The sequence below is a fragment of the Trichomycterus rosablanca genome, chromosome 3 (assembly GCF_030014385.1).
Source record: "Trichomycterus rosablanca isolate fTriRos1 chromosome 3, fTriRos1.hap1, whole genome shotgun sequence".
NCBI classification, from domain to species: domain Eukaryota; kingdom Metazoa; phylum Chordata; class Actinopteri; order Siluriformes; family Trichomycteridae; genus Trichomycterus; species Trichomycterus rosablanca.
In genome coordinates this window covers 1,953,972-1,968,131 of record NC_085990.1, presented here as the reverse complement: position 1 = coordinate 1,968,131, position 14,160 = coordinate 1,953,972, and the positions used below count along the sequence as shown (strand labels likewise).

The 14,160-nt window shown below is 45.8% G+C and overlaps 3 protein-coding genes across 3 annotated transcripts in view; 1 reads left to right on the top strand and 2 right to left on the bottom strand.

The window, feature by feature from the left end:
* LOC134310157 (tetratricopeptide repeat protein 24) overlaps positions 1-14,160 on the top strand; it is a 184,471-nt gene that overhangs the window by 63,836 nt on the left and 106,475 nt on the right. The gene's annotated exons all lie outside the window — the stretch shown is intronic.
* LOC134310757 (microtubule-associated protein 1B-like) lies at positions 495-3,699 on the bottom strand. The gene is made up of 4 exons (XM_062992400.1): positions 1,696-3,699; positions 975-1,371; positions 747-887; positions 495-646 (listed from the first exon to the last, which is right to left on the bottom strand). Exons 1-4 carry the CDS (start codon positions 3,451-3,453, stop codon positions 579-581), a joined length of 2,364 nt encoding a protein of 787 aa, XP_062848470.1. The 5' UTR covers positions 3,454-3,699; the 3' UTR covers positions 495-578.
* Positions 9,810-11,319, bottom strand: LOC134310756 (titin-like). The gene is made up of 3 exons (XM_062992398.1): positions 10,290-11,319; positions 10,062-10,202; positions 9,810-9,961 (listed from the first exon to the last, which is right to left on the bottom strand). Exons 1-3 carry the CDS (start codon positions 11,311-11,313, stop codon positions 9,894-9,896), a joined length of 1,233 nt encoding a protein of 410 aa, XP_062848468.1. The 5' UTR covers positions 11,314-11,319; the 3' UTR covers positions 9,810-9,893.

Genomic DNA, 14,160 nt, shown 5'->3' with positions numbered 1-14,160 from the left:
TATTCTTACTTCTTAACATGTGTACATACATGTAAACACTTTGTCTTTTTCTATTTTTTGTATTCTTAAAAGCTGCTGTAACACTGCACATTTCCCACTGTGGGATAATAAAAGGCGATCTTATCTTATCTTATCTTATCTTATCTTATCTTATCTTATCTTATCTTATCTTATCTTATCTTATCTTATCTTATCTACACCAGAAAAAGTCGCTAGAATTGTCGCTAGTCGCTTTTTTGAAGAAAAGAAAAAAAGTCGCTAAATACAGCGACAAAGTGGATAAATTGGCAACACTGCATACGAGACACCAGCACAGCACCCAAACCTCTACACTTGACACCAGATCAGACGCTAGTTCGCTGTCTGGAACCTCTTTTATCTGGAACCAGAACCGGAACCGTTCCACGTCGGTGGAAAAGGGGGATCGGAGCGATTGGATCTTTATCGGTCCACCCTCAATACCCAACGTACACAAAATCAAACCAACCAACATGTTCATGAAGGCACTTTATTGTTATTTTGATGTTGGAAAAGTCGGCGTGTGATTGGATGATCTCCGGATCGTCACCACCTTAGCTTCAGGCGTTGAAGAACTGGAACCGTTTGGTTCTCAGGCTGGCTCTTCTCGACTTCGGCATCGGGACACCTACACAGCAACACAGAGCCGACATGCACACGTGTTACAGGAAACTCCAGCGTTACTCCACCTAGCGTGTATAACGTGTATTTCTGAATTGAAACCAGACCTTCATCTTCACGCGCGGTCTCCATCAGAGCCCCGGACTCTCCAGGTTGGGCTTCGACGATGGGGGGAACAAGAACGTCGTCCTGCAGCTGCTCGTGGTCCGGTTTGTTTGAAGACGCCTCGGAGATGTTCTTCAGTGGATCTGAGGGAGAAATGCAACCTGATTCAGTTTGTAACGTTCACCTTCATCAGATCACCACCATCCATCTATAAAATCCCTCAAATGTACCTTCAGTGCATCCTCTATCCAGGTTCTGCTCCTTCAGTTTCCATGTTTGGTGCTCCAAAGCTGCTGGCTCCTCCAGTTCTGTCCACTGGTGCTCAGGTGCTTCATCCCTGTCTGGTTCCTTCACCCGGTTCACTAGAACCACCTGCCTGTCCTGTAGACACACCTGCTTCTCAGGTTTATTAACCTTAGTCTTCAAACCTACCTGATCCACTCGTTCTTCTACTTTTGTCATCTGGTCCATCTGAAGCACCTGCTTCTCCAGCCTTTTGTTCTCCATCCTCTCCAGGTTTTTGAGGACCATTTTCTCCTCTAAATTTGGCTTCTTTATTTCAATCTGGTTCTTTCCTACCTGCTTTGGTTTTAACACTGTGTCCACTGGGTCCACCTGCCTCTCTACCTTCTTCACGACCTGGTCTGGTTTTTCCACTGGGTCCACCTGCCTCTCGGCCTTCTTTATCTCATTCTCAATGAAACGAACCCTATTTTTCACATGTTCCTTCCACTGGTTTATTAGGATGACCTGCTCTGGTTCTTCCACCAGGTTCAGCGGGGCCATCTGCCTCTCTACCTTCTTCACAACCTGGTCTGGTTTTTCCTCTGGGTCCACCTGCCTCTCGGCCTTCTTCACGATCTGGTCTGGTTTTTCCTCTGGGTCCACCTGCCTCTCTACCTTCTTCACAACCTGGTCTGGTTTTTCCTCTGGGTCCACCTGCCTCTCTACCTTCTTCACAACCTGGTCTGTTTTTTCCACTGGGTCCACCTGCCTCTCGGCCTTCTTTATCTCATTCTCAAAGAAACAAACCCTATTTTTTACATGTTCCTTCCACTGGTTTATTAGGATGACCTGCTCTGGTTCTTCCACCAGGTTCAGCGGGGCCATCTGCCTCTCTACCTTCTTCACAACCTGGTCTGGTTTTTCCTCTGGGTCCACCTGCCTCTCGGCCTTCTTCACGACCTGGTCTGGTTTTTCCTCTGGGTCCACTTGCCTCTCGGCCTTCTTCACGACCTGGTCTGGTTTTTCCTCTGGGTCCACTTGCCTCTCTACCTTCTTCACAACCTGGTCTGGTTTTTCCACTGGGTCCACCTGCCTCTCGGCCTTCTTTATCTCATTCTCAAAGAAACAAACCCTATTTTTTACATGTTCCTTCCACTGGTTTATTAGGATGACCTGCTCTGGTTCTTCCACCAGGTTCAGCGGGGCCATCTGCCTCTCTACCTTCTTCACAACCTGGTCTGGTTTTTCCTCTGGGTCCACCTGCCTCTCGGCCTTCTTCACAACTTGGTCTGGTTTTTCCTCTGGGTCCACCTGCCTCTCGGCCTTCTTCACAACCTGGTCTGGTTTTTCCTCTGGGTCCACCTGCCTCTCGGCCTTCTTCACAACTTGGTCTGGTTTTTCCTCTGGGTCCACCTGCCTCTCTACCTTCTTCACAACCTGGTCTGGTTTTTCCTCTGGGTCCACCTGCCTCTCTACCTTCTTCACAACCTGGTCTGGTTTTTCCTCTGGGGCCATCTGCCTCTCTACCTTCTTCACAACCTGGTCTGGTTTTTCCTCTGGGTCCACCTGCCTCTCTACCTTCTTCACAACCTGGTCTGGTTTTTCCTCTGGGTCCATCTGCCTCTCTACCTTCTTCACAACCTGGTCTGGTTTTTCCTCTGGGTCCACCTGCCTCTCTACCTTCTTCACAACCTGGTCTGGTTTTTCCTCTGGGGCCATCTGCCTCTCTACCTTCTTCACAACCTGGTCTGGTTTTTCCACTGGGTCCACCTGCCTTTCGGCCTTCTTCACGACTTGGTCTGGTTTTTCCACTGGGTCCACCTGCCTTTCGGCCTTCTTCACGACCTGGTCTGGTTTTTCCACTGGGTCCACCTGCTCCACTGGGTCCACCTGCTCTAACTTCTTCATCTCAATCTCAGAAACCAGAACCACCTTGTTTACTGGTTCCCTCCTCTGGTCCTTTAGGACGACCTGCTCTGGTTCTTCCACCAGGTCCCGTGAGGCCACCTGCATCTCTACCTTCTGGCGTCTCTGCCACCATTTTCTCTTCTTTACCTGCTTCTCCATCTTTGGTATTTGGTCTGCCTGGTCCTCTAAAACATTCTGCCTCACTCCTTGCCCCATCTCTTCACCCTTTACCCCGCTTCCCTCCTGACCCTCCACGTCCTGCATCTCTACCTTCTGGCGTCTCTGCCACCATTTTCTCTTCTTTACTTTCTTCTCAGGTTTGGTTTTTCCCAGAACCACCTGCTTCTCCATCTTTGGTATTTGGTCTGCCTGGTCCTCTAAAACATTCTGCCTCACTCCTTGCCCCATCTCTTCACCCTTTACCCCGCTTCCCTCCTGACCCTCCACGTCCTGCATCTCCACCTTCTGGCGTCTCTGCCACCATTTTCTCTTCTTTACCTTCTTCTCCGGTTCGTTTACCCGCCTGTGCGGCTCGTCATCGTCAGATGGAGAAGTCCAACAGGAGAACATGTTCATGCTGCTTACTGTCTCGGCGTCTCAGATCAAATGAGCACAAACACACGAAACGCGGCTATTTATACCAGAGGTTTGGAGTGTGGTGATGTCATCATGATGATGTCACAATGTGTGCATCATCACTGCTGCTCTCAGCATCATTAACCTCTAGTGTAGAGCGGGACAGTGGGAGGAGCTTCAGGCCCTATTAATCGAAAGGTTGAGGGTTCGAATCCCAGTTCTGCCTTTTAGCAAGACCTTTAACCCTGTTTGCTCCAGGGGCGTAACAGCTGGAATACTGCACACCTGTACATGTATACATGACTAATAAAGGCTATCAATTCTATTACCATATACGTATTTACACACACACACACACACACACACACACACACACACACACACCGACCAGGCATAACATTATGACCACTGATAGCTGAAGTGAATAACACTGATTATCTCTTCATCACAGCACCTGTTAGTTGATGTTAGAAGCAGAAAAATGGATGCACGTTTGGATCCTGGTCTGCAGGGGTCAGTATCTATCAAAAGTGCTCCAAGGAAGGGACAGTGGTAAACCGGCGATAGGGTCATGAGCGCCAAGGCTCACTGATGCACGTAGGGAGAGAAGGCTGGCCCGTGTGGTCCGATCCAACAGACGAGCTTCTGTGGACGTTCTGCTGGGAAACCTCGGGTCCTGCCATCCATGTGGATGTTACTCTGATACGGAGCTCCTACCTAAGCATGGTTGAAGACCATGTTCACCCTTTTATGGAGACGCTTCCCTGATATCTGTGGCCTCTCATAGCAGGATGATGCGCCCTGACTCTATACTGGTTATAAACGCTCTGTACTGGTTATAAGAGCTCTGTACTGGTTATAAACGCTCTGTACTGGTTATAAGAGCTCTGTACTGGTTATAGGTGCTCTGTACTGGTTATAAACGCTCTGTACTGGTTATAGGTGCTCTTTACTGGTTATAAACGCCCTGTACTGGTTATAAGAGCTCTGTACTGGTTATAAACGCTCTGTACTGGTTATAGGTGCTCTGTACTGGTTATAAACGCCCTGTACTGGTTATAAGAGCTCTGTACTGGTTATAAACGCTCTGTACTGGTTATAACTGTCTCCCTATACTGGTGGGAGGTGTTGGAGAGTTACGCTGGCGTGTTTGGCTGCCGCTTCTCCCCCGTTGAAACTTACAAACTGTTAATTGCTGTTATTTTAAATATATATTTTTATTTTATTTTTATTGCTCACTCCTGTGCTGATCTTATTTTCTTGAGAAGCTTTTGCTTCCTCAAGCTTGCTACACCTGATCTTTTCATCTGTGGCGTGGACCTGCACCGGTGTTTACTTTCTGGATTACAGTGTGAGCTTTGGTGATTATTCTCTGTGGAGTGATTTGTGACATAGTGTCATAATTACATCGATCTGAGTCGGCTTTTTCTGCGACTGGGTTTGCTGGTTCTCACTGGGATATCTGGAATAATTCCTGCTCTGCGTCTCTGGTGGACTTGCTGTGTTACCTACCACGGAGGCTTTAAGCATGGCTGTAAGAACTGTAAGGTACTCTTTTAGTGAACTATATGCACTACAAAACACTTACTTTAAACCATCTGACTCACTTTATCATCTTCGCAACCTTGGCATCCTGCGGAGACCTAAATACTGCCACCGAGGATCAGGTCGGACGTTCGTCTACAAACAGCATTTGAATAATATTCCCACACTTTGGTCGCCATGTCGTCCTAAAATTCCCACGGAAACGTTCGACTCATCTACACAAGCTAGTGGTCGGATACTTCAATATGTTAAAATAATAAATCTGTCTCCACCGAACACTGACTCTAATGTTCAATGTGCTTTACTGAATGTATGCTCTCTTAATAACAAAGCATCACTCATTGCTGATGTTATTGTGGAGCGCAATATTGATCTGCTTTGTTTAACTGAAACTTGGCAGCAACCCAATGATTATGTTGCATTGAACCAAACTTTACCTGCTGATTATTTATATGTATCGCAATCACGTTTATCGGGTCGGGGTGGGGGACTTGCTGTGGTGTACCGGACTAATCTTAAAGTTAGAACGATCCCACTTCCCCCTGTGACCACATTTGAATGTCTTGCACTGCTCATTTCTGCCTCTAGATCTGTTTTAATTCTGCTCATCTACCGGCCACCGAAATTATCACCTGTTTTTATTTCTGAATTTTCTGACATGCTCACCTCTTTTATACCTGTGTACTCTAATGTACTGCTGCTTGGTGATTTTAATATTCATGTTGATTCTGAAAACTGCTCATTTGCTAAAAGTTTCTTAGATCTCCTTAAATGTTTTGACATCGCTCAGAATGTAACTTTTCCCACTCAAAACAAAGGTCATACTCTGGACATTGTCTGTACTGTTGGCATCGCTCCCACTAACCTGCATGGTATTGAACTGTTTATTTCTGATCATAAGGCTGTGTTTTTTAATTTTGCCATACCATGTCTTCAGCGTGGGCAGCGTAAATCACACCAGTTCTCATTTAGGGACACTAGAAATATCACTCCTTCTCTCCTCATGGACATGCTCAGTCAGACTGATCAAACTGATCGTGATAGTCACAACACGGACCAGCTTGTGGCTCACTATGACAGTACCCTCTCTGCAATCTTTAGTGAATTGGCACCACTAAAGACTCGCAAAGTAACCTTTACACAACCCGCACCCTGGTACACACCAGAGCTGCGTAAACTAAAAGCTGCAGGTCGTCAGCTTGAGCGTCGCTGGAGGAGAACTGGCTTGACGGTGCATGCACTCGCTTATAAAGATCACGTTGGCTGTTATAAAGAGGCACTGAAAAAAGCAAAAACATTTGACTACTCTAACCTCATTCAACACTCAAATGGCAATCCCAGAGCTCTTTTTCGAACAGTCAATAAGTTGATACGCCCACTGAATTGCTTTCCATTAACACCTTCAGTTGAACTCTGCTCACAGTTTTTGGACTTTTTTAATCATAAAATTGATTCCATATATGCACAGTTTCCTATTATTCCACCTTCTGTGAATCCTCATTCTCTCTCTGTACAATTTACTGGTAGTCATCTTTCCACTTTTTCTACTGTTAATGAGGGTTATGTCAGTCAGCTCATTTTAAACTCAAGAGTCACTACATGTCAGTTAGACCCCATCCCAACACAATGGGTGAAATCTTGCCTTCCTGCTATCTGTCCCCTTATTACAAAGGCCATAAATGCATCACTCACTTCAGGATTGGTTTCAGCGTGTTTGAAGCTGGCAGCTGTTACTCCTGTGTTAAAAAAACCTGGCTTAGACCCTGACAACTTTGCTAACTTTAGGCCAATCTCTAATCTTCCTTTTTTGGCCAAATTGTTAGAGCGAACTGTTGCTTCTCAGCTTAATGATCACCTGGAATCAAATGAACTGTTTGAAGTGTTCCGGTCTGGTTTCAGGAAGAACCATAGTACGGAAACAGCATTAGTTAAGGTGGTGAATGATTTGCTATTAGCTGCTGACCAGGGGATGCTGAATGTGTTGATTCTATTAGATCTTACTGCTGCTTTTCATACGGTTTGCCATACCTTGCTACTTACTAGGCTTGCAACATTGATTGGCATCAACGGCACTGCTTTTAATTGGTTCCAATCTTACCTTACAGATAGGCAGCAGTTTGTTTCGGTCGGGAGATTTCGGTCTGATCCGTGTGTGTTGTCCCGTGGTGTCCCTCAGGGTTCAGTGCTTGGCCCCTTGCTCTTTTTATTGTATATGCTCCCTCTGGGTAACATAATTAGAAGGCATGGGCTCCAGTTTCACTGTTTTGCAGATGATGTTCAAATCTACATCTACACCAAACCATCTCATACTCTTCCTCCCACTGTACTAATCGAATGTCTGACTGATGTACGGGCCTGGATGAGTGAAAACTTCCTGAGCCTAAATAGCACTAAATCTGAGGCCATACTGATTTCCTCACCTGCGACTGTCAGGAAGCTCAGTAACATTCATTTTCTATACCGGGTTTTGTTACTTCTTCCTCTGCTCAGGTTCGAAATCTGGGTGTCATTCTGGACACAACACTGTCATTTGAGCCTCACATCAAAAATATATGCAAAACCGCCTTTTACCATCTTAAGAACATTTCAAGAATTCGCCCTTTTCTTTCTTTTACTGCTGCTGAGACTATTATTCATGCGTTTGTGACATCCCGTATCGATTATTGTAATGCAATGTTATATGGTCTCCCTAACCGGCTTTTAAACAGATTACAGTATGTCCAAAACTCTGCAGCCAGGGTGCTGACCCGTAAAAGATCTGTCGAACATATTACACCTGTGCTGAGGGATCTTCACTGGCTTCCAGTACAGTTTAGAGTGCATTATAAAATACTGGTGCTTGTCTATGAGTCTCTCCATGGCCTCGCCCCCACATACTTGACTCACTTACTTCAGAGCTATGTTCCGTCACGCACTTTACGCTCCTCAAATTCGCATCTCCTAGCAGTTCCATCTGCAAAATTACGTTCTGTAGGTGACAGAGCTTTTAGTGTTGCTGGCCCTAAACTCTGGAATGAACTCCCACTACAGATACGTACCTGTCATTCATTGTCATTATTCAAAGTTAGTCTCAAAACACATCTCTATCAGTTAACTTATGAGTGAGCAATCGCTTAATCATTTATTTAGTGTTTTATTTTCATCTTACATTTTCATTGTTTTGTTTTAATTTTGTCTTATCTTGTATTTTACTCTACTTTTATACCATTACTATCCTAATCATGACATTATTATCTATTTTATTTACATGCACATTACTGTTTTATGTTGATGCTCTCTGTAATTTCTATTGTTTTTATTGTACAGTAGCCTTGGGTCTCGTGAAAGGCTCTTTATAAAATAAATGTATTATTATTATTATTATAAACGCTCTGTACTGGTTATAAGAGCTCTGTACTGGTTATAAACGCTCTGTACTGGTTATAAGAGCTCTGTACTGGTTATAAACGCTCTGTACTGGTTATGAGAGCTCTGTACTGGTTATAAACGCTCTGTACTGCTTATAAACGCTCTGTACTGGTTATAGGTTTTATATATTTTTATAGGTGTGCCCGCTGTATTTGTAGATCCATGTTTGTCGGCAGAGGCAGTTAGTTTTTCAGAAGTTGTTTAATGAATTGTGTTACCGAGCTGCCCTCTGCTCCCTCTTTCATGCCAAAGATGCGGATGTTATTCCGCCGATTTCTTCCCTCTTGGTCTGGCAGCATATCCTGTAGTGTTCTCTGTGGTTTTATAGATTGAAGCAGAGCCTCTTTTGCCTCCATGTTCCAGTTTTCTAACTCTTCGATTCTCTGTTCAGTTTCCGTGATTCTTGTAGCTCGTGTGTTTAGTTCTGTCGTTGTTTCCGTGAGCCGCCGGTTAATGTCCTTCCTAAAATCCTCCAGTTCTTTTTTTCATTTCTTTTTTCATTTCTTCTTTGAATGTGGTGAACTCTATTTTCAGTTCGGTTTTAAAGTCCTGGATTTCCTTAACGATGTCTTTCATTCCTGTTCGAATCACCGCAGCCGCCTCGGACTCCATGCACTCTTCCTCTCCCTCCATGTCATCTGCTGTATCGTCTCCGTCTCCGTCGGTCAATTCGGGTTGTTTTTTCGGGTTCTTTTGGTTTATTTGTCGTCTTGGTCTTCCTCCCCTTTCCATCTCTGTTTCAGATGTATTAATTTTTATCGAAATAATCGAATTCGGGTTTTTTTTATCGAGTACTGATCGGGAGCAAGTTATCTATGCTGCCATCTTGGGTTGCCAGTTTGCAATATTTTTAACAACTGTGCAATTTTTGGTTAACTTCCTCTATTAATACTGTTTATATTTTTGTAATTTTTACATATTCTTACTTCTTAACATGTGTACATACATGTAAACACTTTGTCTTTTTCTATTTTTTGTATTCTTGAAAGCTGCTGTAACACTGCACATTTCCCCCTGTGGGATAATAAAAGGCGATCTTATCTTATCTTATCTTATCTTATCTTATCTTATCTTATCTTATCTTATCTTATCTTATCTTATCTTAACACCAGAAAAAGTCGCTAGAATTGTCGCTAGTCGCTTTTTTGAAGAAAAGAAAAAAAGTCGCTAAATACAGCGACAAAGTGGATAAATTGGCAACACTGCATACGAGACACCAGCACAGCACCCAAACCTCTACACTTGACACCAGATCAGACGGTAGTTCGCTGTCTGGAACCTCTTTTATCTGGAACCAGAACCGGAACCGTTCCACGTCGGTGGAAAAGGGGGATCGGAGCGATTGGATCTTTATCGGTCCACCCTCAATACCCAACGTACACAAAATCAAACCAACCAACATGTTCATGAAGGCACTTTATTGTTATTTTGATGTTGGAAAAGTCGGCGTGTGATTGGATGATCTCCGGATCGTCACCACCTCAGCTTCAGGCGTTGAAGAACTGGAACCGTTTGGTTCTCAGGCTGGCTCTCCTCGACTTCGGCATCGGGACACCTACACAGCAACACAGAGCCGACATGCACACGTGTTACAGGAAACTCCAGCGTTACTCCACCTAGCGTGTATAACGTGTATTTCTGAATTGAAACCAGACCTTCATCTTCACGCGCGGTCTCCATCAGAGCCCCGGACTCTCCAGGTTGGGCTTCGACGATGGGGGGAACAAGAACGTCGTCCTGCAGCTGCTCGTGGTCCGGTTTGTTTGAAGACGCCTCGGAGATGTTCTTCAGTGGATCTGAGGGAGAAATGCAACCTGATTCAGTTTGTAACGTTCACCTTCATCAGATCACCACCATCCATCTATAAAATCCCTCAAATGTACCTTCAGTGCATCCTCTATCCAGGTTCTGCTCCTTCAGTTTCCATGTTTGGTGCTCCAAAGCTGCTGGCTCCTCCAGTTCTGTCCACTGGTGCTCAGGTGCTTCATCCCTGTCTGGTTCCTTCACCCGGTTCACTAGAACCACCTGCCTGTCCTGTAGACACACCTGCTTCTCAGGTTTATTAACCTTAGTCTTCAAACCTACCTGATCCACTAGTTCTTCAACCTTTGTCATCTGGTCCATCTGAAGCACCTGCTTCTCCAGCCTTTTGTTCTCCATCCTCTCCAGGTTTTTGAGGACCATTTTCTCCTCTAAATTTGGCTTCTTTATTTCAATCTGGTTCTTTCCTACCTGCTTTGGTTTTAACACTGTGTCCACCTGCCTCTCGGCCTTCTTTATCTCATTCTCAATGAAACGAACCCTATTTTTTACATGTTCCTTCCACTGGTTTATTAGGATGACCTGCTCTGGTTCTTCCACCAGGTTCAGCGGGGCCATCTGCCTCTCTACCTTCTTCACAACCTGGTCTGGTTTTTCCTCTGGGTCCACCTGCCTCTCGGCCTTCTTCACGACCTGGTCTGGTTTTTCCTCTGGGTCCACCTGCCTCTCGGCCTTCTTCACGACCTGGTCTGGTTTTTCCTCTGGGTCCACCTGCCTCTCGGCCTTCTTCACGACCTGGTCTGGTTTTTCCTCTGGGTCCACCTGCCTCTCGGCCTTCTTCACGACCTGGTCTGGTTTTTCCTCTGTGTCCACCTGCCTCTCGGCCTTCTTCACGACCTGGTCTGGTTTTTCCTCTGGGTCCACCTGCCTCTCGGCCTTCTTCACGACCTGGTCTGGTTTTTCCTCTGGGTCCACCTGCCTCTCGGCCTTCTTCACGACCTGGTCTGGTTTTTCCACTGGGTCCACCTGCCTCTCGGCCTTCTTTATCTCATTCTCAATGAAACGAACCCTATTTTTTACATGTTCCTTCCACTGGTTTATTAGGATGACCTGCTCTGGTTCTTCCACCAGGTTCAGCGGGGCCATCTGCCTCTCTACCTTCTTCACAACCTGGTCTGGTTTTTCCTCTGGGTCCACCTGCCTCTCGGCCTTCTTCACGACCTGGTCTGGTTTTTCCACTGGGTCCACCTGCCTCTCGGCCTTCTTTATCTCATTCTCAATGAAACGAACCCTATTTTTTACATGGTCCTTCCACTGGTTTATTAGGATGACCTGCTCTGGTTCTTCAACCAGGTTCAGCGGGGCCATCTGCCTCTCTACCTTCTTCACAACCTGGTCTGGTTTTTCCTCTGGGTCCACCTGTCTCTCGGCCTTCTTCACAACCTGGTCTGGTTTTTCCTCTGGGGCCATCTGCCTCTCTACCTTCTTCACAACCTGGTCTGGTTTTTCCACTGGGTCCACCTGCCTTTGGGCCTTCTTCACGACTTGGTCTGGTTTTTCCACTGGGTCCACCTGCCTTTCGGCCTTCTTCTTGACCTGGTCTGTTTTTTCCACTGGGTCCACCTGCTCCACTGGGTCCACCTGCTCTAACTTCTTCATCTCAATCTCAGACACCAGAACCACCTTGTTTACTGGTTCCCTCCTCTGGTCCTTTAGGACGACCTGCTCTGGTTCTTTCACCAGGTCCTGTGAGGCCACCTGCATCTCTACCTTCTTGCGTCTCTGCCACCATTTTCTCTTCTTTACCTGCTTCTCCATCTTTGGTATTTGGTCTGCCTGGTCCTCTAAAACATTCTGCCCCACTCCTTGCCCCATCTCTTCACCCTTTACCCCGCTTCCCTCCTGACCCTCCACGTCCTGCATCTCTACCTTCTGGCGTCTCTGCCACCATTTTCTCTTCTTTACTTTCTTCTCAGGTTTGGTTTTTCTCAGAACCACCTGCTTCTCCATCTTTGGTATTTGGTCTGCCTGGTCCTCTAAAACATTCTGCTCCACTCCTTGCCCCATCTCTTCACCCTTTACCCCGCTTCCCTCTCCACCTTCCACGTCCTGCATCTCCACCTTCTGGCGTCTCTGCCACCATTTTCTCTTCTTTACCTTCTTCTCCGGTTCATTTACCCGCCTGTGCGGCTCGTCATCGTCAGATGGAGAAGTCCAACAGGAGAACATGTTCATGCTGCTTACTGTCTCGGCGTCTCAGATCAAATGAGCACAAACACACGAAACGCGGCTATTTATACCAGAGGTGTGGAGTGTGGTGATGTCATCATGATGATGTCACAATGTGTGCATGTAGCTGAGAGTGGTGCTGATCATCATCACTGCTGCTCTCAGCATCATTAACCTCTAGTGTAGAGCGGGACAGTGGGAGGAGCTTCAGGCCCTATTAATCGAAAGGTTGAGGGTTCGAATCCCAGTTCTGCCTTTTAGCAAGACCTTTAACCCTGTTTGCTCCAGGGGCGTAACAGCTGGAATACTGCACACCTGTACATGTATACATGACTAATAAAGGCAATCAATTCTATTACCATATACGTATTTACACACACACACAAACACACACACACACACACACCGACCAGGCATAACATTATGACCACTGACAGCTGGAGTGAATAACCCTGATTATCTTTTCATCACAGCACCTGTTAGTTGATGTTAGAAGCAGAAAAATGGATGCACGTTTGGATCCTGGTCTGCAGGGGTCAGTATCTATCAAAAGTGCTCCAAGGAAGGGACAGTGGTAAACCGGCGACAGGGTCATGAGCGCCAAGGCTCACTGATGCACGTAGGGAGAGAAGGCTGGCCCGTGTGGTCCGATCCAACAGACGAGCTCCTGTGGACGTTCTGCTGGGAAACCTCGGGTCCTGCCGTCCATGTGGATGTTACTCTGATACGGAGCTCCTACCTAAGCATGGTTGAAGACCATGTTCACCCTTTTATGGAGACGCTTCCCTGATATCTGTGGCCTTTCATAGCAGGATGATGCGCCCTGACTCTGTACTGGTTATAAACGCTCTGTACTGGTTATAAGAGCTCTGTACTGGTTATAAACGCTCTGTACTGGTTATAAACGCTCTGTACTGGTTATAACAGCTCTGTACTGGTTATAAGAGCTCTGTACTGGTTATAAACGCTCTGTACTGGTTATAGGTGCTCTGTACTGGTTATAAACGCCCTGTACTGGTTATAAGAGCTCTGTACTGGTTATAAACGCTCTGTACTGGTTATAACTGTCTCCCTATACTGGTGGGAGGTGTTGGAGAGTTACGCTGGCGTGTTTGGCTGCCGCTTCTCCCTTGTTGAAACTTACAAACTGTTAATTGCTGTTATTTTAAATATATATTTTTATTTTATTTTTATTGCTCACTCCTGTGCTGATCTTATTTTCTTGAGAAGCTTTTGCTTCCTCAAGCTTGCTACACCTGATCTTTTCATCTGTGGCGTGGACCTGCACCGGTGTTTACTTTCTGGATTACAGTGTGAGCTTTGGTGATTATTCCCTGTGGAGTGATTTGTGACATAGTGTCATAATTACATCGATCTGAGTCGGCTTTTTCTGCGACTGGGTTTGCTGGTTCTCACTGGGATATCTGGAATAATTCCTGCTCTGCGTCTCTGGTGGACTTGCTGTGTTACCTACCACGGAGGCTTTAAGCATGGCTGTAAGAACTGTAAGGTACTCTTTTAGTGAACTATATGCACTACAAAACACTTACTTTAAACCATCTGACTCACTTTATCATCTTCGCAACCTTGGCATCCTGCGGAGACCTAAATACTGCCACCGAGGATCAGGTCGGACGTTCGTCTACAAACAGCATTTGAATAATATTCCCACACTTTGGTCGCCATGTCGTCCTAAAATTCCTACGGAAACGTTCGACTCATCTACACAAGCTAGTGGTCGGATACTTCAATATGTTAAAATAA

Bases quoted from the DNA above. Each gene is read 5' to 3' on its own strand.
- LOC134310757 (XM_062992400.1), bottom strand. From the start codon at position 3,453: ATGAACATGTTCTCCTGTTGGACTTCTCCATCTGACGATGACGAGCCG. The intron at 1,372-1,695 runs GTAGAGAGGCAG...GTCGTGAAGAAG, and splicing joins CAGACCAGGTTGTGAAGAAG to GTAGAGAGGCAGGTGGACCC. The intron at 888-974 runs GTACATTTGAGG...TTTCTCCCTCAG, and splicing joins GGATAGAGGATGCACTGAAG to ATCCACTGAAGAACATCTCC.
- LOC134310756 (XM_062992398.1), bottom strand. From the start codon at position 11,313: ATGGCCCCGCTGAACCTGGTGGAAGAACCAGAGCAGGTCATCCTAATA. The intron at 10,203-10,289 runs GTACATTTGAGG...TTTCTCCCTCAG, and splicing joins GGATAGAGGATGCACTGAAG to ATCCACTGAAGAACATCTCC. The intron at 9,962-10,061 runs GTCTGGTTTCAA...GTTGCTGTGTAG, and splicing joins GACCGCGCGTGAAGATGAAG to GTGTCCCGATGCCGAAGTCG.